This window comes from Macaca nemestrina, chromosome 13 (genome assembly GCF_043159975.1).
Source record: "Macaca nemestrina isolate mMacNem1 chromosome 13, mMacNem.hap1, whole genome shotgun sequence".
Classification (NCBI taxonomy): Eukaryota; Metazoa; Chordata; class Mammalia; order Primates; family Cercopithecidae; genus Macaca; species Macaca nemestrina.
In genome coordinates, this window is record NC_092137.1 from 39,033,996 (window position 1) to 39,061,152 (window position 27,157).

Consider the following 27,157-nt stretch of genomic DNA (forward strand, 5'->3'; position numbering starts at 1 on the left):
TAGAAGATATAAAGGAATGATTTCAAGGATAAAGAAGGAAAATGCAAGTTTTTTTCCTGTTTCATTAATTGTGGGTATTACACTGTACCATCTCAATTGCCATAACAAAAGAACCAAGGCTCAGATTTCCATGATATGAAAAACAGCAGCTTAAGAGAAAGTATCTGTGAAAGACTTAAATTTTATAAACATCCAAGAAAAAGGGAGGGAGGCCAAGTTTAATAAAATTAATAGATTTGTTAGGAAGAATAATCAATCTGACATACCCCCTCCAAACCATTGTTATTTGCTATAAATCAGTTTTATTAAAGGAACTTTAAGAATAACTTCGTCACTAATGACACATAATTTTTGGCAAACAGGAAAAATACTAAATTCAGAGGATCATAGCTTCTGCTTAGTCAGCTCTGAGGGCCCCACAAGAGGTTGTTATGATTTGCAATTGAGAAGTAGTACTATTTGGATAGGCTTATTCATGGAAATGTGGAAGGTTTTGCAAGCCTGTCAAATGCAGGACTGCATACAATTTATGTAAATTCTGGTCTTCAGTAGTTTCTAGACTTTGTGGCAACCTGGTAATTGATTTCCTGTTTCCCCATCACTACAGTTGTACACTGGACGAGGAGGAGAATGAACAAAATAACAGGCACTTTCTCTTCTAGCATAAAGGCTCTGGAACCAGTTCTGCTGCTTTCTTTGTGTGTGATCTTATTAGTACTTTTTTATATTTTATATTTTTTATTTTTTGAGATGGAGTCTCACTCTGTCTCCCAGGCTAGAGTGCAATGGCACAATCTTGGTTCACTGCAATCTCCGCTTCCTGGGTTCAAGTGATTCTCCTGTCTCAGCCTCCCGAGTAGCTGGGATTACAGGCATGTGCCACCACACCCAGCTAATTTTTGTATTTTTAGTAGAGATGGGGTTTCACCATGTTGGCCAGGCTGGTCTGGAACTCCTGACCTCAGGTGATCCACTCACCTCGGCCTCCCAAAGTGCTGGGATTATAGGCATGAGTCACCACGACCAGCCTGTGTGTGTGATCTTGTGCAAATTGCTTAATTAGTCTCTCTGTGCCTGTTTTTCTCATCTGTAAAGTGAGGACGGGAGAGTTGCTGTGAGAAACAAATGAGTGAATGTATGTATGAGCTTAGAATAGAGCCTGACAAAAGTTAAGTATTAATTAGCCATGGTTGTGATTGTTGATGCTGTTGTTGCATCTTGCCCTAATATTATGCTTCTACCTTTTCCCCTAAAGTACTGATTATTATGCTTTGGGGAGAAAAAAGGAGTGTGAATATCTGAGTTCGTTCACTCCCCACACATGTAGGGATTCTCTGCTGTAAGCCAGTCCTGCATTAGGTACTGCAGGTACAAAGATGAGGAAGACCTCCAGCAGTCCAGTGCTTAAGGAGTTCCTGACCTCAGGGATCCAGAGCTTTGAACTGTTGGCTACTACAGTATAATTTGCTAAGTGCTACATACTAGGAGGTGCTATATTAGTAGTAATGCATAAGATGCTATGAGAGCAAAAAGGAGGCATTCTGTCTTGAGCTGGGAGAATTAGAAAAAGCAACACAGATGAGATAATGCTTAGAATAAGTCTCAAAAAATGAGAAGTGTAATGAGTAGAATAAGATAGAAGAGCAGTCTAAGCAAAGCAGCAATGTGTATAAAGGCACTGATTCATGATGAAGCTTGCTTGAAAGACATATATAGAGATAATTTGCTCTTTAGTATGGCCAGACCACAGGGGTTTGGTGTGTGGGGTAGAGAAAGAGTGGCAGGGTATGAGGATAGACATAGGCAAGGGCTGGGTTTGTACTTCAAAATGCTTTTGTAGTAGAGGCATACCACAGAAATCTTTGGCCACATCCTTGGAAGGATCCAAATCAATATTGAACAGATCAGCAATAATGAAATCTAACTGACATCAATGCCTGTTTGGTTTTTAAAAGGATCCAGTTATTAACTGCGTTAGTTACTTGGTTATTTCTCAGCACCTAGGCTATGCGTGATGATACATTCATTAAGACAAAGTGACTGTATGTTCTAGTAAGCACAGGCTTTTTTATTTTCACATCTGCCTGTCATTTGGCTTTTACTTTCAGCCATTTGTACTCTCCTCTACACAAGTTGCATGATCCACTCAGCTCAGTGTTCAGTCTGACAGACATGTCCATAAGAATATGCATTTCAATGGCAGCCCAAATCAACCTTGGTCACAAACTGATGGCCCATCTGTGAAGAGTTGTAGGTATTAGCACTGGGACTGGGTCATGAAGTGCCTTTTGTTAAATAGCTTAACTTTTATCTAGGAGATAATTAGGGAATTATAAGGATCTTTGCATTCTAGAAGGATTACTATAGTTGTACTATGAAGCCAGATGGGTTGGAAGGAGTTAAGAGCAGTTAGTAGGCTAACAATAGTCCTGGTGAGATGATGAGGGCTGCCCTAGTATCTATGGGGATAACTGGGAGTGGATAAATATTTAAGAGGTAGACTCCCCAAGAACTGATTAACTGGTTTGGGGAGGAAACGGGGGCAGTGGGAATGAAGACTCACAGCTTTGTTCTTGAAAGCACACTTGAATGAAGTTGTGAAAATGCTTATAAGTAGCACTTCGGTACAGTTCGGGATGAAATTTGGAAATTATTTTATGCCTAACTGATGGCTAGCTAAAAGAACAAATGATCACAGCAGTGGTGTCCCAACTTTGATCTTACGCTGCATCAGTAAAAAATATTTAAGCACATATCCTTGCTTTCTCCTTATATACACATATATAGTTTAATAAAAACATAGCATATATGTATGTATGTATAGCATAAACCTGAGAATTATATACTAGTAAAGCTTAGTTTTTTTTTATGTTTTAAAAAATACATAAATAGAAAGTCTAGTTATTTCTGTACTTCAATACATCATTTAACATACCCTACCTCTGGAGGCAGCGCTTCTAGGGAAAAGGGAAAACACAGCATTATGACAAAGAAGAAGGCTGACGTTTCACCTTTTTGCTGTTGTCTTTCCCATCCTTCCCAGGACAAAGCTAAGGATTCTAGGCTTCTATAGTATTTGTCCACACTTCAATCTACACTTTTCTGCAATACAGTGTTATACTTACTACACAGTGCTGTGACTTACTTCTGTGCTCTTTCAAGGGAGCAGAAACTATGGAACTGTATCTTATTTGTCTATGCTTAGCATGTAGCCTGGGGCATAACACATAGGGGCATTCAACAAATGTTTTTGACTGAATGAAGAAGTATATTATTTCAAAATAGAAGAGAGGCATTTAATAGATAGGCCAGGATATGAGAATCAATTCTAAAATAGCTGGAAAGCAAGAATGGAGACAAAGCAAATTTACACATAACAGAAGGAGGACACAAGATCAGAGTTGTATAAAAGCAAAGGGCAAAGTCAATGCTAAAGGCTTGGATGTTTGATGACAAACCTGATTAAGGTACATCCTTTTACCTTAGAAAAAATTCTATTTTTGAGACAGAGTCTCGCCTCATCACCCAGGCTGGAGTACAGTGGTGTGATCTCGGCTCACTGCAACCTCTGCCTCCTGGGTTCAAGCGATTCTTCTGCCTCTGCCTCCTGAGTAGCTGGGACTACAGGAATTGTACCACCATACCTGGCTAACTTTTGTATTTTTAGTAGAGACGGGGTTTTGCCATGTTGGCCAGGCTGGTCTCGAACTCCTGGCCCCAAGCAATTCACTCACCTCAACCTCTCAAAGTGCTGGGATTACAGGCGTGAGCCACTGCGCCCAGCTGAAAAAATTCATTTCTTAGCCCATCTATCCATTCTACCTATCAGAATATTTTAGTTTATGGAGAAAAACTGTGTTATAGACCTGAGACATCTGGCAGAGCGTTGGAAGGAGTAACTGCCCTACTTTTATTCTGTAAATGGTGGTAGTGCCAGCAAAAGATGGGAATAATGCTGGTAAAATAATAGAGGAAGTATCAGGTACTATCTCTGACCCTCCCCCAAAGAAGGGGTTTGAAAACCAGTATCCAGAATTTAGGAAAAGAATCTGGAAGGAGTTTCTATAAACTACCATATAGACAGGATGGAATTCAGAAGCAGCAATAACATCTGGCTTTACCCACTGGGTCAGAACTATACAAAAGGCTGTCTAACTCCAGAGACTGATAACTTTTAACTTAAGAATAGCAAAGACAGGGCACCAAAACTGACCAGGGTCAGTTGTAGATAAACTACCTTAAAGGAGCAGAAGCTTAGTAACTAGGAAGATGAGCAAGAAGAAAGAGGTACAAAGGCTGGCAGATAGCTGTACCTATTAAACTTTGTGTGCCTATCAAACTACCTACATGTTTGTGTTCACTCAAGAAATCACACAGCTCACTTTAAAACACCTTATGAAATCATACTCTAAAGTAGGTCTGAAACTTCCTTCATTCATTTAAAAACATGTTATGGCCGGGTGCGGTGGCTCACACCTGTAATCCCAGCACTTTGGGAGGCTGAGGCGGGTGGATCACCTGAGGTCAGGAGTTTGAGACCAGCCTGGCCAGCCTGACCAACATGGTGAAACCTCATCTCTAGTAAAAATGCAAAAATTAGCCGGCTGTGGTGGTGGGCGTGGTGGTGGGTGCCTGTAATCCCAGCTACTTGGAAGGCTGAGGCCAGGAGAATCGCTTGAACCCGGGAGGCAGAGGTGGCAGTGAGCCGAGATCGCACCACTGCACTCCAGCCTGGGCAATAAAAGCGAGACTCTGTCTCAAAAAAAAAAGAGAGAACATGTTATGAAGATCCGTTAAGTTTATAAAGATCTTAGAGAAGAATGGACAGTTTCAGCTTGTATGAATAAATACCCGCAATTAGGATGACAGAGGAGCAGGGGCCAAATAGTGAGTCAGTGAATGGGTCTGAGGTTTCTTTTCATGTCTGTGTACCAGAGACCACAGGACATCATGAGTAGCATGACTATAGGCTAGGTGAGCATAGTGACTGTGTATTTTTCACTTTTCTAAGCACCTGACGTAGTCCTGGTACTTAGTAGGTATTCAAGAAATATACGTTGACAGACTGAATAATATAACGTCAGATATATCCAGAGCCTTTCCAGTTCCCCTTGAATGAACTGGTAACATAGTCAACATATTTAAGCAAAAACATAAAGGCTTTAATATTTTACCAGGAAGATAAAAATCTATGAACTCCATATTTTTATCAAGAATGTAGAGGGTCAGGGTGGGCATGGTAGCTCACACCTGTAATCCTAGAACTTTGGGAGGCCAAGGCGGGTGGATCTCTTGAGCTCAGGAGTTCGAGACCAGCCTGGGCAACCTGGTGAAACCCTGTGTCTACAAAAAATAAAAAAATTAGCCAGGCATAGTAGTTTGTGCCTGTAGTTCCTCCCACTTGGGGTACTGAGGCGGGACGACTGCTTGAGCCCATGAGCTGGAGGATGCAGTGAGCCAAGATGGTGCCACTGTACTCTCCAGCCTGGGTGATAGAGTGAGACCCTGTCTCAAAAAAGGAAAAAAAAAAAAAAAAAAAGAAGAGGTAGGGGAAAAGTCCTCAGGAAAACTAGGAATTAATAATGATTTTTTTTAAACCTCATAAAAGCAGATAGAGACCTTATCTTTTTGAAGAAAAAAGTAAATTAAAGCAAATAAGTAAAAACAGAAATGAGAAAGATATAAATAGAAGTAATTAAAAAAACATGTTTGTAGATATAAATTGAAGGCTAGTATTTTTAAAATAATGAAATGAAGCAATTCTGTAGCAAGAGTGATGCTTTCTTAAAAGGATAAAAACCATCTAATAGAGCAAGTAGTAAAATTATACTTTATCCCTGCTAAAACTGAGTTTAAAACAAGCTGCTTATTTCTGCCATTATTTTTAAAGCTTTGTTTGGGAAGTTAATGACCAGTTATGTAAGACATAACACAGAAATCAGGTCAAAGGAAGAGACACTGTATTATATTTTGTAAACATGATTAAATATTTAGAAAACCCAAGGAAATTAAAAATTCTTGGAGTTAAAGGTAACTGAACGAATACCATTCAAACCAAAAATACCCAGGAAAAATAATAAGGGGAAATGCTAAATATAATAAATGGTCTTTAGAAATTAATTGATAGATTGTTCCAGTTACATTTGGGGTCATCTCCTCCCACCCAAACTTATGAAGTTCATTTGGAAAAATAGGCAAAATTGGCCAAAAAAAAAAAAGGACTGAAGAAACCCTGAAGAACCAACTCTTTATCATCTGTGAAAACACTACATAAAGCAGGGTTTCTCTGTTTCAGCACCACTGACTTCTTGGACTGGATACTTATGGGCTGTGGGGAAGTGTCCTGTGCATTGCAGTATGTTAGCAATATCTCTTTCCTCTACCCACTAGATGCCTGTAGCACCATCCCAATTAGGACAATTAAAAAAAATTGTCTCCAGGCATTGCTAAATGCTCCCTAGGGGGGCAAAAACTGCCCCCTGCTGAGAATCACTGATTATAAAGTGACAATCCTTAAAACTGTGGCAGGGGGATAGGAAGTCAGTGAGATACAATACATATTAAAGAAAGAGGTCCCTGGCTGGGTGCGGTGGCTCAAGCCTGTAATCCCAGCACTTTGGGAGGCCGAGGCGGGCGGATCGTGAGGTCAGGAGATCAAGACCATCCTGGCTAACACGGTGAAACCCCGTCTCTACTAAAAATACAAAACGAAATTACCTGGGCATGGTGGCAGGCGCCTGCAGTCCCAGCTACTCAGAGGCTAAGGCAGGAGAATGGCGTGAACCCGGGAGGTGGAGCTTGCAGTGAGCCCAGATGGCAGCTACTGCACTCCAACCTGGGTGACAAAGCGAGACTCTGTCTCAAAAAACAACAACAAAAAAGGAAGGAGGTCCCATGTGTAAACACAGAAAAAGAAGAATCATTCAATAAACCTGGATTAACAAATAAATAATTTGGGTGGGGAAATAAATTTGAGTATTTCATAAGATATCAAAGACACTTCAGTTTGATATTAGAATTAAATATAATTTTGAAAGTCATAAAAAAGCTAGAGGAAAATATGATTATTAAATTACTAGATTATATGAACTTTCTAAGGTTAGAAACAATAGAAACCAGAATGAGAAAGGACAGATGGTAGAATTTAAAACTAATACACGTCAATGAATAAAAACTACAAGGCAGATTGTTTGCAGGAGATACAAAAAAGGACATGGACAAGAGGCAATGCAAATATTGAAGAAATGTTTGGGAAAAAATCTCCACAGTCATCAAAGAATGGAAATTATTGCAACAAATAGCTTAGTAGTTGTAATAACAGAGATGAAAAAAAGAAAAGTACCATCCAAAATTGGAAACCATGGGATGAAATTTCCTTTGTCATACACTTGATGGCGGCATAAATGTCATACACTTCTCATGGCAGCCTTTCAGAAAGCAACTTAAAAATACATATCAACAGTTTAAAGATGGACACCTTTTAACCTATGTATAGTAGTCCCTCCCCTATCCAAAGGTGATAAGATCCCCAGTGGATACCTGAAACTATTACTAAACCCTATACATGCATACACATACATGCATACCTATGAGCTTAATTTATAAATTAGGCACAGTAAGATTAAAAATAGCTAATAATAAAATGGATCAATTATAACAATCTATTGTAATAAAAGTTACATGAATGTGGTCTTCAAAATATCTCATGTTTTTAGACCACAGTTGACCTAGATAACTGAAGCTGGAAAGTGAAACCATGGAGATGGGAGCACTACTGTAATTCCTCCTCTGGTTATCTATCTCAAGAAGATATTTTCAAATACAGAAAAATAGTATAAATGAAAATCTGAATCAGAAAATTATTTGGAAAGCAAAAAAGCTGGAAACAATGTGTCCAACCACAGGGTAATGGTTAAACAAATTGTCCAATTTTATGGAATATTATGCAGCCATTATAAATAATTAAGATTTAATAAAATACAAAAAAAATGAGATATGGTACGTGAATAACCTTAATATGCACATGATACAATTACAATTATATACCATGTGCACAGCAAAAAGATTAGAAGTAAATACAAAAATGGTTGCTATAAAGGCCAAACAATAAAATATGGGAAAAGATATTAAAAGTATCAGGACATAACATTGTTATATGCAGTGGAATTTGAAACTATATAAAAAAAATAGATATAGATGAGGAAAAGGCTAGAAGAAACTATAGCACATACTAAAGAGACTAGAGAAAGACCATAATTTCTATAAGCATTCAAAAGAAGGAACATCAGGGCATATATATACTCAGGCAGAAAAAAGACGAGAGTAGGAAAGAGATATTGAATACATGAAAATACAGGAAATAAAGAATGGAAAAAGATAGAGGAACCTACAGAAAGGGAGATTCAGGTGGTAGATTCAGTCCTAAAAAGGAAGGAAAAGGTACTTCCTTCCTCTGATGCAGAAGGGGAAAAATAAGAGAGGATGAAGAGAATTAAAATTCTGATGTGCCAGAGGTGTGGGCCCAAAGACACAGCAGGCACACTATGATTTTTAGCCATGTGAAACTGTTTACAAAAATGGTTATAAATATGCCTCTGCTGTATTTAGTTTATTAAAATTCAATTAAAAAGGCTTTTATAAATATAAAAACACAAGTATTATATAATATCTAATGGCTGCCTAAGATGAAAATAGAAAATGAAATGTATATTAGACTTGACCTTAAGTCTTAATGAGAAAAATTCTAAAGGGTTTCAGGTGCTAAATATTGGTCAGACAAGTATTTTCTGCTGGCATATTACACATGTAATTATTCAGTCATTTAATGAAATAAGTGTTTTATCCAGAAATGCAATAAAAATTCAGAAAGAAATACTTACCAAAGAAAGGCACACATGGTGGATTAATAGACCTGAGTTTTGCCAAATATTTCTTATAGTGATCTTCACTCAATTCATGAGCTTCTTCTAAAATTTTCTTCTGGCGACTTGGTATTTGCTATAAGGAAAAAAAAAAATAGGAGGCATAAGTTTAAAAAAGGAATCAAAGGTCTTGTCAAAAAAAAAAAAAAAACTAGGCTAACAGGCCCAAATACAACAGTATCAATTTGATTTTATGACTGTAACACTGCTTTAAATAAATTATCTTCATAGACCTCAGTATAAACTTAAAGTGTGTGTGTGTGTGAGAGAGAGAGATCTAGTTTATCATGTCATTCCTTACACAATTATGTGAACATTTAATTTACATTATCTTACAAATTAAGTGCCAAAAGTTTTTTCTTCTTCTACCTTAGGCTGGGACCTGTGAATACATTTTAATAGGAATGTTTAATTTTTAAAAAGCAACCAATTCATTACAAAACTTAGATAGTTCAGTCTTTTAATCTCCTGAAAAGACAAATGAGACATTTAAAAATTAAAGATAATAATTGTTAAAAATCTAATGTTTATAATAGGGAATGAAAGTTCATTTTAAAAACACATGTAGAAACTTACCTCAAATGTGTGGTCTAGTCTGTAAACAGGTGAGGAATTCATAGCACTGACAACCTCAAGGACACCATTAAAGTTGTTCAACTCTTGAAAGACTTGTAGAATCTCAATTATTCGACTCACCACAGCTACTCTTTCTTCTAAATTTTCAGTTTCTACAATACATCTGGGAATTAAAAAAAAAAGTGAACTAAAGATTCTAGAGTTTTTCCAATAAAGTTATAAGGAATTTAGTAAATAAAATAATGTAGAGAGTGGGGGCAGGTGGCTATAGTATAACTACTATAGAGAAGACACATTCAGGGTGACTGATAGAAGGAAGGCAGTGCCTCCAGTGAGGCATACTGCTCTTTTCTGTTTTCTAGACTGGTACAGTCAAACAATCATTTTCCTGCTGTATTTGGTGCATCCTCTATTAGCATTAGAATTAACTGGTGAGGCTACTATCTTGTGGTATGTATGTAAGTCTTTGTGAGGTCTTTGTGATATGGGTGTATTCTAGTAGAATTCAAGAATCAGTGATTAATGCTCAATTTCTTTCTTTCATATATAATTGGCTGCATACATTTCTAGGAACAGCTCTGTTCCTATGTTTCCTACATTTCTAGGAACAGCATTAACTGTAATGGCAAAAGCCATTACAGTTACTTTTGCACCAACCTAATATATAATTGCATTGAGATTCTGGACTTGTGGTATGATAGTATGAGTTTCACTGAGTGAAACTGGTAAAAATTATTAAAACACACAAACACACACATGCACATGTGCACACACACATTTAAAGTCTCTAGTAATGGCCCTGAGAGCAAATGGCAAAAGAAACATCTATTCAGGAATATCTACAAAAATTTGGTAAGAGAGGGAAGAGAGTCTGGTATTTGAACCAAGACTGGTCCCTCCCTCCTTTCTCCCAGCTCAGTGAGGGTGGACTGAGCATCTACTCCAGATTCCTGCAGTCAAGAACACCTAGCTCCCAGTGAGGTACAGGAGCAGGACTTTAGTTTTCTCATCCTGTCCCTGCTGCCTGTTGCTGAGGCCAAGTCCCAGTTGAGTGCAGCTGAAACGTGGGAAGACCCTTCCTTGCCCAACTTCCACTTATGGAATGGAGACTCTACCTTGGGTATGATATTTTGAGAATACTGAGAAAAGAGCCCTTCCTCTGGTTCCTGAAGGCGTGGTTCCATGCCAGAAGAGGCAGGTAAGGAGACCTCAGGCTACAGTACCATCGTCTGCCACTCTACCTGCTCAACCAAGCTCCTAGGGCAGAAGTGTCACTCAGAGAAAAGCTTGCCATTATCCCGAGCCTTAGAGCCCTGTTTCAAACAGATAGCTCCTAATCTTGTCATTTGCAACAAAGTATAAAGTAGTTTAAATTTAATGGTGCCCTTAAGAACAGAGGAAATTGTGGTGAAAGGCAATGGGGAAGAGATTTGTGGATCTAATGAAGATACACCCTAGACTGTAGGCAGAGTAGTTTGCAGGGGAGAACTAGGAAATAAGACAACTGAGAGAAGCCCTCCTGGGGTCAGAACAAGTATGAAACAGAAATCTCAGAAAACCATTCCTTCAAAGGAGCCACAATCTGATTGCATTATTTTGTATAGCATTTATGCCACCAGGAAATCGTTGAAAACATCAGAGCAATCAGCTGGCAAATTGTGGAGTTTCATAGCTGGGTGTGTGTGGTCAGGGAAGGAGTGGATGGGTCTTTCCAGTACCACTGCCACGCAGTAAGAATCCCTGGAAAGGGGGTTGGGGAATGAGGAGCAGCACTCAGAGTTGCTACAATATATTATCTGAAATGTCAGGGTTCCAACAAAAACAGATGAGGTATGCAAAGAAATAGAAAATATGACTCTTACAGCGGGGTGCGGGTGGGGGAGGGGGGAAGGAACAGAAACTACCTGTGAGAGCAACCAAATGTCAGATTTAACAACAATAACAAAAAAGATTTCTAAGTAGCCATTATGAATATGGTTACAGAATTAAAGGAAAGCATGAAAAAGAAGGAAAGGAAGGTGTTGATGACAATGCGCATCAAAGAGAGGATATCATTAAAGAGATAGAAACTATAAAAAGGAACCAAATGGAAATTCTGGAATTAAAAAGTACAATAACTGAAATAAAAAACTTACTGGAAAAGCTCAATAGTGTATTTGAACTGAAAAAAAGTATTAACTTGAAGATAGAGGTATTGTTCAAAAATGAAGGTAAAATAAAGATTTTCCCAGATAAACAAAAACTGAGAGAATCTGTTGCTAGCCGACCCTCCAGAAGAAATACTAAAGGAAATTCTTCAGGCTGAAAAGCAAGTGATCCCAGATGGTAATTCGAATCCACACAAAGATCACCAGTAAAGGTAATTGGGTAATTATTAAAGACATTTTGTAAATGCGTATTTTTTTTCTCATTTCTTCTCATAACTGACTTAAAATAATATAAACACATTGTTGAGTTTATAACATAGAAATGTAATATATGTGTAATATGTTGCCAATAATACACAAAGGAGGTGGGTGAGAGCAAAGCTTTAATGGTCTAAGAGTATGATGACAAATGGTAAAGTAATAACTGTAGCAATGTATTGTTTGATTTGCATTATTAATAAGATGTAATATGTATAACAGTACCACAAAAAAGGGAGAAAGGGAATAGAGCTACATAGGAGTAATATTTCTATATATCACTGGTATGAAGCTACTGTAAGTCTGAAGCTGATTCTGACAAGATGTGTGTGGTAAACTCTAAGGCAACCAGGCAACCATTAAAAGAACCTCAAAAAAAGTTAATGAAAATAATTAGTGAAACTAAAATGCTACATTAGAAAAACATTCAACGTTTTCTAATGAAAAATATTGTCATTTTCATTCAATGAAAAACAATTACTAAATAAAGGAGGAACAGAGGAAAAAGACATGAGACATATAGAAATAAAATTGCATTGGTCAGGAACAATGGCTCATGCTTGTAATCCCAGCACTTTGGGAGGCCAAGATGGGTGGATCACTTGAGGTCAGGAGTTCAAGACCAGCCTGGCCAACATGGTGAAACCCTGTCTCTACTAAAAATACAAAAATTAGCTGGGTGTGGTGGTACACGTCTGTAGTTCCAGCTACTTAGGAGGCTGAGGCCTGAGAATTGCTTGAACCCAGAAAGCAGAGGTTTCAGTGAGCTGAGATCACGCACTGCACTCTAGCCTGGGCAACAGAGCCAGACTCTGTCTCAAAAAAAAAAGAAAAATTAGGTGAGTGTAATATCACACACACTGTAATCCTGGCTACTCTGGAGGCTGAGGTGGGAGGATCGCTTGAGCCTGGGAGGTGGAGGTTTCAGTGGGCCGATGTTGTGCCACTGCACTCCAGCCTATGTGACAGAGCAAAACTCCCTCTCAAAAACAAAAACAAAAACAAAATTGCATTGAAATTCATAATATAGCTGACAGCTATAAAATGTAAGAATGCTAGGAATACTTACTTCTCAAACCACAGAGTAAGGTTGGTGGTATGTCGAATCATTTTCAGAAGATTAGGAGAGTTAATTTCTTTGTCTTCTTTTGTCCACACACTTCCAACTAATTCTGATGGCTGTACAGCTCTAAAATCATCAATACATAATTCTACATGACACTTTTTCCTCTAATATAGACACTGTTTTATTAAGTAAAGTAGATAGATTAAAAACTAAACTCTCATATGAACTTTCCTCTTACACCAACAGAAAGGTTTGTGAAAACAAGGTATAACAAAAAAGTATAATTATGCATATTTCCTTATGGATTTTTTAAAACTTTTTTTTTTTTTTTTTTTTTTTTTTTTTTTGAGATGGAGTTCCACTCTTGTTGTCCAGGATGGAGTGCAATGGCACAATCTTGGCTCACTGCAACCTCCACCTCCCGGGTTCAAGTGACTCTCCTGCCTGAGCCTCTCGGGTAGCTGGGATTACAGGTGCCCGTCACTAAGCCTGGCTAATTTTTTGTATTTTTAGTAGACAAAAGGTTTCACCATGTTGGCCAGGCTGGTCTCGAACTCCTGACCTTGGGTGATCCACCTGCCTTGGCCTCCCAAAGTGCTGGGATTACAAGAGTGAGCCACAACGCCCGGCCTTTAAAAACTGTTTTTAAAAACTATTTTTATGGAAATACCTGTGTACTTTTAGTGTTGCTTTATAGTGGCATTTTGCTTTGGGCAAGGTTGAAACTCCTCCATAATATCTTTTCCAGCATTTATAAACATTATTAATAAATTAGGGTGACAAAGTAGACATTTAAGTAATGATATCTGTTATAAATCAGTTCAAAGAGGGTACAGTAATCAATGCAATTCCTACATCTTTTTTTTTTTTGGTCTAAAGGAGGAGAGGAAAAAAACCTACCCCAAAAGGGTCCTAGGAAATAAACAAAATAGATTCCAATACTGTAATTTTCAGAAATATGATTTTTAGTGGGAGATCTATAAATTTAGCTCATTTTCTCATTTAGCTATTAAAAAATGAATAATTTAGTTTAAGATTCTAAATAGTCCCCATTTAAAATCAGAAGGACATTTTTGAGATAATTATATCAATGTCGTATGATAAACTAAAAAAGACTATAATGGCTATAAGTTCACAATAAAGCAGTAGCCAACATTTATTGAGCCCTTACTTTGTTCTAGGTAATGTACATATATTGACTTTCAAACCTCAAAACAGCCCCAGGAGTACGTACTATCAGTAGCCCCATTTTACTCTTGAGGAAAATAAGGGGCAGAAGGATAAAGTTACACAAGGAGGTTAAAGTTGCCCAGGGTCAGCAATTAGTAAAGCCAGGATTTGAACCTAGCCTTACCAACTAGGGGTGACCACAGAAAGACAGAAGGTGTAAATTCAGCTGGAGGGACCAAGGGAGTGAAAGAACAGGAAGTGCCTGCCTGGCCTCATTACTAGACACTTCATGTATGATTTCAGTTAAGTCTTAGGACAACCCTGTAAGGCAGAAATCAGTATTTCATTTTAAAAATTCACTCTTTTGAAATGATTTTTCAGCTTGAATGTTAAAGTACATACCGGTATAGATCTGATTCAAGTAAAGTGAGTTGTCGAGCAATTTCTATTGGGTGTAAGGTGAGCAGGTCGAAAGTCTCTATGTGCCCAGGTCTGCTTATATGCCACTCAACTGTGGGAGGTGAACTCTGAAATGTAATATTATGACCTGGTCCATTGTCTCTTGCAATTTTTTTCCTTTGGATTATTTTAGTGATGGATTCAACCCATTTTTTCATTGCTTTACCTGCAATACATTATATTTTAAATAACATTTAAATATTCTTTATTTAATATTTTTTAAATGGTTTAAAATCACACAGATGATACCTGAACGTATCTTTGCTATAAAAAGTTCAAATGATCAAAATGAAAAATACAAGTTCCCTTTTTCCATTTCCCGGCCCCCATCCTAATCTTACTACTCTTCTCCACATGGGTAACCACTGTTAGTAGCCTGGCACGTGTTCTTCCAGATCCTTTCCAAATAAAATTAGAAAGTACTTAATTTGTAGAGACTGTCCACCCCATTGTTCTGATCTTCAGTTTAATGTATTATTTTATAATCCTCCAAAAGGTATATCTTATGTAAATCACAAGATTTATAAGGATAGATTATACACACTATTAATCTAATTCACATTGCATTTTATAAACCAATAAATATCAGTGCCAGAGGACTGATTCCTTCATTTTTAGTGTGAGTTTTGATGTGGCTCTGTTTTGTATTGTACATTTAAAGTACTATTATTTAACTATTTTCTGATTATCATTTAGAGCATACAAAGGAAATAAAAATAAGTTTGTCTAAGACATCCTTAGAGCTATACACTCATATAATCTTTAAAACTAGAAGGAAAACCTTGGAGATCAACAAACCTAGCTCCTCATGTTATTGATAAGAAAACTGAAGTCTAAAGAATCTAAGTGATTTTGCCCAAAGTCACATATCTGATCAGTGGTAGTGTTAGACACAAACTCTCAATTTAATCCACTCTGCTTCCTCTCTGATTCTCTCTATTCACCTGTGGCCCACTCGACCTCCATCAGTGGTGTTATAATGGCACAACGTAATTCCCAAACGCCCTCATACTTTGGGATATGTATGAAGACTTGGCTTAACCAACTCTTAAAATAATCAGTAAGTTGATTCAGTAAATGAAAATACATTGGATCAACAGGGTGACTGTTGAGCAATTTGCAGGTCTAAATGTTGTTTGATGAAAATTTTTAACTTTTTCAAATGGTTATGCTGGTACTATTATAAACATCTCGTATTACTGAACCACAATAACATCAATTGATAGTCACCGTGTTGGTACTTTTATTACATATAAAACTAAGCACCTAAAAAAAAAAAACATACCTCTTACTGTTCCAATAAATTCTTCCATTCGTTGCAAAAGATATGCATCTCTTTCAAAATCATAGAAGTGGTGCTCTACCCAGTGCCGACATACATTTAATACTCTACAGCATTAACACAGAATTGAATTACATGGGAATCAAACATAAATGTTTATCACAATGCATGGTACAATACAAATGAAAACACAGTAACTCTTACCAAGTTATTCTTATCAGGGTGCCTAACACTTCCAAAATTCTACATTAAGACTTACACTATAATTTCTGATAACTGCTCTAATTAGTAAATTTATTAATTTTATTGTCACCCCGCTCCTTGTCTGGGAAAGGTCCTTATATACTTCAACACTAAAATGAAAGTTTGATAAAGACTTATTTGCTTCATTTATTTAATGCTTACCGCAGTTGCACAGGCTGTATATATTCTTTTCTAAATCTTTTCAGTTCTGCACTCAAGGGTTGATCTCCATTCTCTATAGCTATGCGATCAGCTTCTGTTGGCTCAGGCTCTGGAATTTCAAACCTAACATAAAATAGAACAAATTAATGAAAATACTAATTATATCGAGTTATACAAATAGAAAACCACAAATGTTTCCACCTGTCAGCAAAATCAAGAGAATACTGTAAAAAATTACTAAAAATATGCATGTCAGTGTAAATAAGTGAGACTTCTATAATATTAAAGGTTAATAAAATTATTTTTAAAATTTTAAAATAAATTAGTACTTGCCAATATAGATAAAACTAACTACAAACAAAATAAAGAATACATGCAAATTCTAAAAATAAATGTGACTATAAAGTTATGGGACTGATATTCATTTTTGGTCTGTGGAATTACTCTAAATCAGGTGACATAATCACTGTTAAGGGTAATTCCAGAAAAACTGACTGCTCTTTGTTTGGGTACATGAAATATTTTCCTTCCATCACAGTATTTGTTCACTGACAAGCTCCATTTTACTCAACATGAAGTATGTTTGAAAACTTACTTAGAACATCTAACTCATCAAAATTTGAATTTCTCAACTCTAAATTATAAATTTTATATAGATCGTTCTGTAAATTTGAAATTTCAAATACCGAGTTTTCACATACAAAAAATAATTTTTGTATTGAAATAATAAAAGCTAACAAATGTTCATTTAAGAGATTTTATTTATTGAAAAAGTGCTCGTGAAGTATATTTTAAAGCTCATCTAACATTTCTGAAAAACATAAGATCTTAGCTTAATCTCTTTTTTAACAAAAAATAATGAATTTAAATATTTTTTAAATGGACAGACCTTTCTATTATAAGACTCAGTAGTTCTTGAGGTTTGCAAAAGGATCTGTATGTTGTAAGAAATGTCCGAACAAAATTGGGATCTAAGAAGAAAAAGGAAAAATATCTTATTAAACTCTGTGATTCAAAATGATTAAAACTATTATTTACATTTTCAAAATAGATCAAATAGTCAAGTTTAAAAGTTCCAAAATGTTTTGACAAACAGACTGGGCTTGGTAATGCACTGCTAGCTTAGTGCCTCCTAAATTAGTGGTGAAAACATTGATATTAAAACTTTACATCAACTTATTTCTTGCCCTCTGCACACTGACAAGATGATCTTAAACTCATCGGCCATAGGAATGAGCAAGAAAGAAAAGCAAAGGTAAAGCAGGGAACCAGGCTCCCCTCCCACCTGCTACCAGGATCTCAAAGCATCACCAGTTGGTTTATCTCCCTTATAAAGAGAAAGGCCACAGCAATAACCCATTACTTTTCCTTTCATCAAGATTAGTTTATCTAGGATTACTTGTCTAGCTTTCTTTAAATCATGTTAACAGAGCATACAACTGGAAACTGGAATTTATAAAGTAGTAGCTTAAGTTAAATACAGTTTTTAAATTATTTGCTAAAAATCTCACAACTGCTTAAAGATGCTTACAAATACTTATAAGCTATTAAAACTATTAAATGTGATAGAATATGTTGGTTTGGTCCTATTCCAACCTTTAATTGCCTTTATTTCAAGTAGTCACACTGAGAGATCAATCATAAATACAGGAGTCTCCAATCCCTTCCATGAAAGGACCTACTTTGCATTCACATCTCCATGAAGTAAAACAAGAAGCTGAGTGTGATCACTCCCACAGGCCTGGCCTACTCCCATCTCTCCTTAACAGTATTCTCCTAAGTTGTGGAGAAAGGCTGCTGTCACTAGCACAAGAGACTTGGGCTGTTGTCTTGTGCATAAAGAGGGGGAAAGACATCTCCCATAATGGGGGGGAAATCACTCACTTCTATAATTCAAATTTTATTAAGGCCCACATTTAATTGTAAATCTTTTTTTTTTTTTTTTTTTTTTAAGGAGGGGAAAGTTCAGTAACTTGAATCTTTTATTGGGAGCATTCTTTTCCTATTTGTATTAGGGACTGGTAAACTCCAATAGTAAATTCATAGAGGGTAGCAGATGCCTTTATTTCTGTTAGGCTACATAACATGAGTCAAAGTTTTATAAGAAGCATAATGTCTTTTATTAGCATAGGATTTAGCAAAAGCACAATGTATTTGTTTGGAAAATTTCTATTTAGGCTGATTCTCACTAAGAACCATCCTAGGTTTAGCCTTAAAATAAAATGTTTATAATAACTTTTTCCCCAAAGAGCAAATTCATGGATTTATCATAAAACAGAAATATACTTCCAATCTATTGATATATGTGGTCATCGAGATAATAACTGATTTAAATATCAGACAACCCTGAATTTAAAATAATACTATTTTAAGTTAAAGAAAGATTTACAGGATAAAAATACATTGGTTTTAAATGTCCCCTTCTTCGTTAGCTTTATGCCTTCTGAGGCTAGAGTGGGTTACTGATAAAAGTAATTTAAATACATATAATCCTTTAATAATTTCCTCTCTGTTGGTATTTTATTGTTTGTCTTCAGTTACAGAGTTCCTCAAAAGTTAAAGACTAATGTCTCATCCAGAAGAAAAGATATTAAAACAGAAGGCTGTACAAGATTTTAATACAGAGATTTTTATCGGTTTCATCACAATCTTCCCTTTCAAGAATCTTCTTCCTGTTCTGCAAATCTATTTGTAAGGTGAGGCTACTCAAAACAGCATGTTTAGGAAGCAAAAGCAGTGGCCACTAGAGAGATGCTGAGTTGTCACTGTTGGAGAGAGCCCACACCCGCAGTACAGAGTATTCCAAGCATCCTTGACCTGTGTTCCAAATTTAGGGTACCCTCTCCCTTTTTAAAGGAAAAGTTTATTTCAGTCTAAAAATCTAAAATCAACAGCCACATCCATATTTTCTCAAATGCCATGAAAATCAGGCTAAAAATTTGAGGGACATCAAGGGGAATTTTAAGTTGAAAAACAGAATAAAAGCAAGTTCTAAGTGACTTAAAGTATGTTTTAAGAAAACTGTGGCTATGTTTAAAGGCAAGCTATTTCTAAACAGACTTTTCATCTTCTTAAGCCAAACTTCTGGCCATTTGAGCACTTTAGTAATTGATTATAATGCTGGGAAAGCCATGATGTGTCTCATTGCCACAGTCAAATGGGATCATACCAATTCTTGGTCTGTTATGTAACATTCTCAAAGAACTTTGACATAACTTATTTCCTATGATTTCTGTGAGGTAAGCAGGGCAGGAAGAGATGGAACTAGACTTATCTACGGTCATACTGTAGAGTGGCAGAGACGGACCCCGAACCTAGATCATGTGATTCCTGATTTAGTGCTCTTTTCTATCATATTGTTTAACCTCCCTGGATTAAAGAAACCCTGAAAGTTTCCACAGCTGTGAGATCTAAATATAAACAATTAAACCATGAGTTATATAACCACTATAGAAATTTACATGAATGATTAATTCAGAATGTACCTGTACTGCTAATCTTGGTTAAAGGCACCAGAAAGTCACTGAAAAATTAGCAGTCTAATTGTGATTCTGTAACTCTTGATCAGCCTTCTTCTAGATTTTAGGAATTAACAGCTGTACCTTCCTGTATACTGTACAGGGGTTCTGCAGCTGGCAGTGAAATAAACACTCCCAGAATCTTGACTGTTGTATTAGGTTCTAGAGTTGTTTTTAGCTTGACTGGAATTGAGTAGTTTTGCCAAAAAGACAAAAGCAGCAGAAACTAAAAACAAACCAAGAAAATCTGGCAAAAATTTAAGTACTTTCAAAAAATATCTTAAAGGCTGCATATAGTCCCAGGCTTGTATTAATTCATATTCTATTTTTAATCTAAACCAATGAAAAATTGCTAATGAATGAAAAACATATTAAGAAGACAAAATACTTATATTTGAAATTTTACACAGAAAAGCATAAAAATTCCAGATGTTATTTTTATTTCTATTGCATCAGTTTCTCCATTTCAATGACTGTAACTAACCACTGGAGACCTTTATCTTACTGATGATGTAAAGAGCTAAGATAATATAAACAAACACCCATCAATAAGGACAGGTTATATAATTTTGAAAGAAAACAGAGTACCTAGTTCCATTGATTAGGCAATGGGAAAAGCTAAGTTTTATACTGCCGTTGTTAGTTGTGGAGCAGCAGTTATCTACCCATATTCTAAAACCATGTTGCAGAGAGAGATGAAAGGTAAACACATGAAAATACAAAAGCCAGTCTGGGTTTGGCTTTAAAACATAAGCAGGAACATATAATCATAGTAAAAAAATTAAAAACAGCCCATTTTTATATTTTCCTTTCTGTTTATCACTTGCTTGTGGAGATAATTCCACAAAGTTCTTTCTCAAACATGACCTCCTGATGGATTTCAATGTGGTCAACAACCAAGACGTTTTCTACAGTTTTTCCCCCTCATCATTAGAGATAACATTACTCTGCTACTTGACTCTCAAATCCCTGTGCTAAGGTTTCCACCATGTTCACTAGTTGCTCTGCTTTCCCAAATCAAAATAGCTAACTCTATTAATACCTGCCACTCTACCATCACCAACCTGGTTTAGGTCCAGGTTATTTCAAACAGAAGCTGGAGTTATTTTTTTCTGCTGACCTTCTAGCTGTCTCCGTTTTCCTCACTATAAAACCATTCTTCGATATTTTACTGCACAATACTTCAAAATTTTAGGAACTCAAGAGTATACCTACATTAGTGTTCAGAATATAGATGGGAAGTGATAATCCAATCCTTTTTCCTTATGTGCCTATTTTGATTGACACTTGACATTTTATTTGACAAAGTCAATGAACTTTGTATTTATTACATAAAGAAGTTATTTATATAAAAGACCACCCTACCCCCAACCACCATAGTAAAACACTGTTATAATCAGGATGTCTGTTCATGTGATAATTCTCCCTTTAATGCAGCCATTTAAAAAGCTACAAGAAACAATAAGCTCCTCAACAAGGACTTATAAACAATCAGTCTTGAATTCCTTAAAAAAGGAAACAGACGCTATGCTGACGCACAAACACTTTTTAAAAAAATCAGAGAGTACAAAAATAGAACAGCGCTGCCCTATAGATAAAAAATTGTTCAAAAGATCTCAGCTTATATAGGACACAAACTCAAAATAAATCTAATTCAGGTTTTTGAGGCTTTTCCATATGAAGGTATAAAATAGCAGTAAATACTTTAAGCAAAAATATCTTCTGGCTTAAGTTTTTTCAATGCCATCTTCTGTAAAAGAGAAATTATCATGCAAGGGAAACACCTTTTCGCTCACTTCAATATGCAAAGCTTTTATTTCCCATAAAATGTCAATTCTGAATTATTATCCTTACTTCAGGGTCATCTCATTTTTCTAAAATAGACTACCAAACTGGACACAGCACCACCTATCATTTCTCTACTTAGGTTGTTTTAGGTCTCCTTAATTAACTTGTACTTTGTTGCCTACAACAACTCTGTAACAGAAGTGAAATTCCTACTCTCAGCTTTTTATTTGTGCATATTGCCTTGTGCTTTCTTACTTAGGATAATAGTCTCTTCATACCATTGCCAGATTTAGAATGATCCATCCAATTGGATAATTTTTCCCCTAGTTTTTGGGACAAATCTCAAAGTTCTGATATAGTTAGCCAATTATGATACAACCAGAAACACTGAATCTGAGAGACAAGTTATAAATTAGATTCCACGTAAGACCCTGTTGCAATCTTTTAAACAAGTTAACCACTTTCTAATTCACCTAAATTTAAATTTTTCTTTCCACAAAGCTTTCCCTTTACAGAGCAAACTACATCAATAGACTAATGATTGGGTTTTGTAAAAAAATAAAAAATAAATAATGATCAGTATCTATACATAAAAAATCTATGCATTCCAATGGAAGTGTATCTATAGTCAGAGCTTACCTATATCCTATTTCAATAAGAAAAAAAAAATTACTGACAATATCTTCATAGTATACACGTTTGCCCAGAAACGAACAAGCCATTTACATTATTGGCAGTTCAAACCAAGGAAGTTATTTATTTTTTATGAGCTCACATCTGTACCATATCCTTTTACTTAATTATTAACACATATAATTTAAAAATTACAACATATTCTATTCATGAAAACAATCACCTTATATGAGTCAATGTAACATGGTAGAACGTATACTCTATTTAGAGTCAAGAAACCTAATTTTTGACTTGTTCTGGAATTAACTGGTAATAGAACTTCTAGCAAATCATATAATCTTCAGGGGCCTTGGGATTTGTCTACAAAGTGAAGGCCTGGACATCTCTCTAGACTAGAGATCTATAGCTCCATTTTGTACATTACTGTTAAAATATTTGAGGGATAAAGTTGGCTGACACCACAGTGAAGTCTGAATAAAGTAAGGTTAAACCAGTTTCTCTTCTGTTTTTATGACAATGTCTAACCAAACTATAATAATCTAAAGATGTCTGTAAGTGGTGTCTTATAGTATTCATTAACTTTTCTCATGTATTATATCCAATGTCTTTTATTACAATTCTATATAATAAAAATGTGTAAGTTAAATGTTAGCTTTGTTTCAGTGTAAGCGACAACCTGTACTGTATGTTCTCCAATAAACATACCTACTAACCAAATCACAAATCCCTTCTTTCTTTGGGGAGGCTGAAGAAAGATGAGAGAAGAAGAACAGACCAACAGTTCTTAAAAACAAATGGTAACTTGATCTGTTACCATTGTAGTGAGGCCTTAAAAGTCCATTTCAGTTTTACAAGTTCATAGATGGTCTATTAAAAACCATTCTATGTTGCCAGTAATAACTTCAGTAACAGGCCTTACAGAATAGTCCAGATAAGCTAACAGTTAACACTAATTTGTGCGTACTGTAAACCACAACTCACGAAAGCTGCTTGTAGACTTGTTTCACCAGTAATATATTTATGGAATAAATTAAAATATTCAGTTAAGCTTCAAAAGAAGACAGAAAAGAAAAATGTCAAAAAAACTTAGCCACAACACTTCCAAAACCAACACTGGCCTTTTATTTCTCAAAAAATTATTCGAAGGAATTTTTTAAAAACTTACTTTTTTAAGTAAAATAATCTCATCAACTTAAATTTTCAATACACTTAACTTTGGCAAAGTTCTATAAATCTTGAAATTTAAGTGTTTTATATTTAGTATAAGTAAAAGCACTCAAAATATTACTGTATACCAAAGCTAAAAATTGATATAGAAAAGAAGTATCAGACAGAAATAACTAACAAACCACCATTACAAAGTACCATGTCCACCGACTTTAGCTAACATTGTACACATTAAGGGAAGAAGACTTTCAAGACTACAAGTATCAGCTTGTTCCAGTTAACTCTGCTTTAAAGTGTCCTCATTTAAAAAATAAATAAAAAGCACAGTTCCCCAGAAAATAGTTGTCATTCTTCAGCTGCTTATTAATAATCATAAATTAACTTTGTGAAACATAGCAATTTAGAGAAAACTTTTATCACTCAATAAAGTCTTAGAGAAACAATTAAAAATTTTGTAACTTGAAAATGTTTTCCTGCCCAAATATCACTGACTTGTGACAGTAAACACTAGTAGTAAGTCTTCTTACAATGCTCTACAGGAAAAAAAAAAAAAAAAAAAAAAAAAATTAAAACTCTTTCTTATAAACACAGATAAAAATCTAAAGATTAATTTTACTACAAATGAGTCTAGGAACCCCAAACAAAGGTACTTAGGATGAAATGATAAAGTTTAGAATGCTTATGTTATAAAAATTCTGTAAGTCCTCTAAGGGGACTTAAAAACCAGGAAAATGTGGCAAGAAGGGCAATTTGAACTTTTATAGCCTTAAAAATCCCTTAAACAGAAAAGAAGTATTTTGTAATCACAAATTTTGGGTAACTGAATAAAACATTTTTACAGTTGTAGTCTAGATCATAAAGAACATAGAGAAGGTTGGTGAAGTGCAACTAAATTGGCAGGTCATACTACTGAAAAATTGTACCTCTCAACAAACGACTTTGTATGGAAAAAAATTACAATAACCTATTTGTTTTTCATGTAAAATCTAGGCAGCCTGTTTATATTTCCTATGATTTTTTAAATTTTTGGATCAGTAAAATAAATACAATGACTATAGACATTTCTAGGTGAAAAATTATAATAAAACTAGAATCCCTGGCTTTCAGAATTGCAACATTTAATATTAAATAATCAGGTTGAGGAGTGGAAACTGAGAGAAAGCAATGCTGTGTATATTTGTACTACCAGTACAATTTTGTTATATTAAAATTTTTGTTTACTTTATAATCTCAGTAATGGAAAGAGAAGAAAGAAAAAAAGATAAAGGAGTAAAAAACTTTTTAGATCCCAATAATGATGAATTATTACTAACTTTAGTCTTGTTTCTTCTCTTTCTAACTGGTAAGTTTAGCCAAGTGACCTCATTTTCTCATCTATAACTGATGGTAAGGTTTAAAAAAAAGTATGTAAGTATAGTAGAAAAAGTAAAACATTCCAAAGAAATACAAACTGATGGTATTTTTAGTCAAAGAAAAGAGGTCTTTGGTTGTTAGTTTCTTTTCTATTTTAGGAACAATAACCCACGCAGGAAAGAAAATCAGTTTGAAGCAGGAAAACAAAAGTGACAGGCAACTTCGTATTTCTTACCTGCGTACATATGGTACGTAAGCCTCTCTATAAGTTTAATAACAGTTCCTGCTTTGATAATTGGAATTCCAGCCTTGGGCTGCATGTTCTCTTCAAATATAATATTCTCTTCAGAGTCAGGCTCCGCAAATCTATAAACATCAGCACTAGGCAGCCTCATCTGCTCCTCTTTCTCTTCCTGTAGCATTGTTACATCAAGCATCCTTTCCAGTGTACTCCGGTACTGTAAAGATATCAATGCTGCCATCCAATTGTTTTTCTCTTCAGCTGACTTGGCAGAAAATATAACACTATTTTCATCTTTTAAAATTATTTCAAAAGCATGCTTGTATTCATTGGTGTCATCTTTATCATTAATTTGTACCTTTCGCATAAAAAACTTTTCTTTAAGACGATATTCTGCATTGCTAGCACCAGGAAGTCTTGGCTGCCCATGATTTGATTTACAGCAAATCATTAAGCCATCAAAGAGAAATATGTGTCTCTCATGTTTGGCTCCTACACGTGTAAGAGTTCCTTCCATTATAAATTCATTGCAACACTGTCCAATGTCTTTTCCCTCCCAACCATCAATATTCTTCTGAATCTCATTCATTTTCTTGATTGCTAGTTGTTTCCCCTTCATTTGTTGACTATAAAACCGACATGCAGATTCACTAGAATAAAGAAAAAGGCATTATTAATACACAGATGACAGAAAACCTAGAGTTCACGTAAATAAGGGAAAGTGTAAAAGTTAGATTTTTACAAGTCTCACTGAGAAAGGTATTCACTAATTCCCCAAATAGATTAGTATTACACAATTATACAATTTTGAAAATTAAAGCAACCTAGAAATTTTTTCAGTGTTCTAAAAAGTACAATGATTGTTGACAAAATTCTACTCTATAAATGTAACTACAAAATGATTATTTCTATCTTGGCTACTAAATATTTAGAATGACAAAAAGTAGTCCAAGACAGTAAAAAAAAAGTAATTTGAAAGATTAAATTATTTAGAAGGGTTTAAATGGACAAGACCCAAAGCTAAAAACATGTAGCACATATTATAATTAGGAAAGTGGAAGCAATGTTATCTGAATTAATGCCTCAAGTTATATAATCCCTAAAATAAAGGACACTAATAATTTTACTCTGACAGAACAACGATGCCAACATAAATCTACCCAATACATTTTACTCTGTCTCTCCTTTAGCTTACCAGTTGACTCTCAGGAGGTCCTGTCTGGGAGTATGCAAGGAAAATGCACAAATATGAAAGGTTTTTCAAACAATAACAATTCTCTTGGCTTTGATGTCACTTCCTCTGAAAGACCAGGCTTGTCACTACAACTATTTTCTTCATTGTTTACTTGAGGAGGGAACTGGGATCCCTGAATTTACACCACAATATTCAGGGTAAAAAGAAGGATATTTTAAAAAGTAAAAATATTCACCTCAGTCTTCGTTTTGCAAGACTTTTAGAACATATTTTTTCCATACCACTCTGAACATTAAGCAAAGCTGTTATTGCTTGTTTTAAACATTCCTTGTCTTCTTGATCTTCACTTTTTTCTTCTAACTGCTGTAAAGCCAAAATGACAAATCTGAACCAATAGTACACTTTCGGATAGAATAATAATAAGCTCATTTAAGGATAAAAATAACATTTATTCAACTGTCACCACAATAAAAATTTTAAATGTGTCATTAAATATTCTTTTTAAAAGTGTTTTTCTTGTGTGTTACTATTAATACACAACCAAGTTTTCTACCTTAAAAGACCAAGATTAGCAGTTTTAAGATGGGTTACATCTTGCGACAGGCAGTAATATGTAGTTTCTCAAAGTGCATACCACTGAAAAGAAATGGGAAGCATAATTCATCTATTGAATGATCACAGGAGTTAGCATAGCACTAAGCATGTAGAGGAGGTTTTTTTCTTAAGTGTGGAATTTTGTCTTAGGTTTCTGATCCCTGTATTACTGTTATATAATATTGAGATGATAAGGAAGATAAATATACAGAGAAGGATGCAATATAATAGAAGGAATCTCAATTACAAAACCTAGGATCAAATTTTGACTCTACTGCTGTGTGACCTTGGGGCAAGAGACTTGATCTCTGCGCCTTACTTTTCCCATTTGCCAAATAAGGCTTATAAAAAGCCTACCCTGCCTACTTTTAGGGGTTGTTATTA

At 35.3% G+C, this 27,157-nt stretch overlaps 3 protein-coding genes across 8 annotated transcripts in view; 1 reads left to right on the plus strand and 2 right to left on the minus strand.

The window, feature by feature from the left end:
- The window catches only part of LOC105464882 (Rho guanine nucleotide exchange factor 33), a 278,945-nt gene that overhangs the window by 109,842 nt on the left and 141,946 nt on the right, over positions 1-27,157 (plus strand). Inside the window, exon 19 of one of the 5 annotated variants that reach the window (XM_071076560.1) lies at positions 18,822-23,380. The exons of the other annotated variants lie outside the window; for them this stretch is intronic. Coding sequence (XP_070932661.1) covers positions 18,822-18,903 — 82 coding nt within the window. The 3' untranslated portion in view covers positions 18,904-23,380. Of the gene's footprint in view, positions 1-18,821; positions 23,381-27,157 lie in introns of those variants that run through there. 5 annotated transcript variants of the gene reach the window in all.
- The window catches only part of LOC105465416 (SOS Ras/Rac guanine nucleotide exchange factor 1), a 155,695-nt gene that overhangs the window by 24,983 nt on the left and 103,555 nt on the right, over positions 1-27,157 (minus strand). For both annotated transcript variants that reach the window (XM_071076554.1, XM_071076553.1), the window contains exons 9-17: positions 26,415-26,542; positions 24,979-25,634; positions 17,174-17,255; positions 16,285-16,407; positions 15,883-15,986; positions 14,541-14,763; positions 12,972-13,091; positions 9,498-9,660; positions 8,880-8,997 (exon numbers count right to left, since the gene is read on the minus strand). In XM_071076554.1, coding sequence (XP_070932655.1) covers positions 8,880-8,997; positions 9,498-9,660; positions 12,972-13,091; positions 14,541-14,763; positions 15,883-15,986; positions 16,285-16,407; positions 17,174-17,255; positions 24,979-25,634; positions 26,415-26,542 — 1,717 coding nt within the window. The remainder of the gene's footprint in view (positions 1-8,879; positions 8,998-9,497; positions 9,661-12,971; positions 13,092-14,540; positions 14,764-15,882; positions 15,987-16,284; positions 16,408-17,173; positions 17,256-24,978; positions 25,635-26,414; positions 26,543-27,157) is intronic.
- On the minus strand, positions 6-6,800 carry LOC139357854 (putative uncharacterized protein encoded by LINC00269; the record flags this gene model as incomplete). The annotated part of the gene is made up of 2 exons (XM_071076738.1): positions 6-4,609; positions 6,771-6,800. Coding segments are annotated over 2 exons (189 nt in total), but the record flags the coding sequence as incomplete, so codon positions are not given.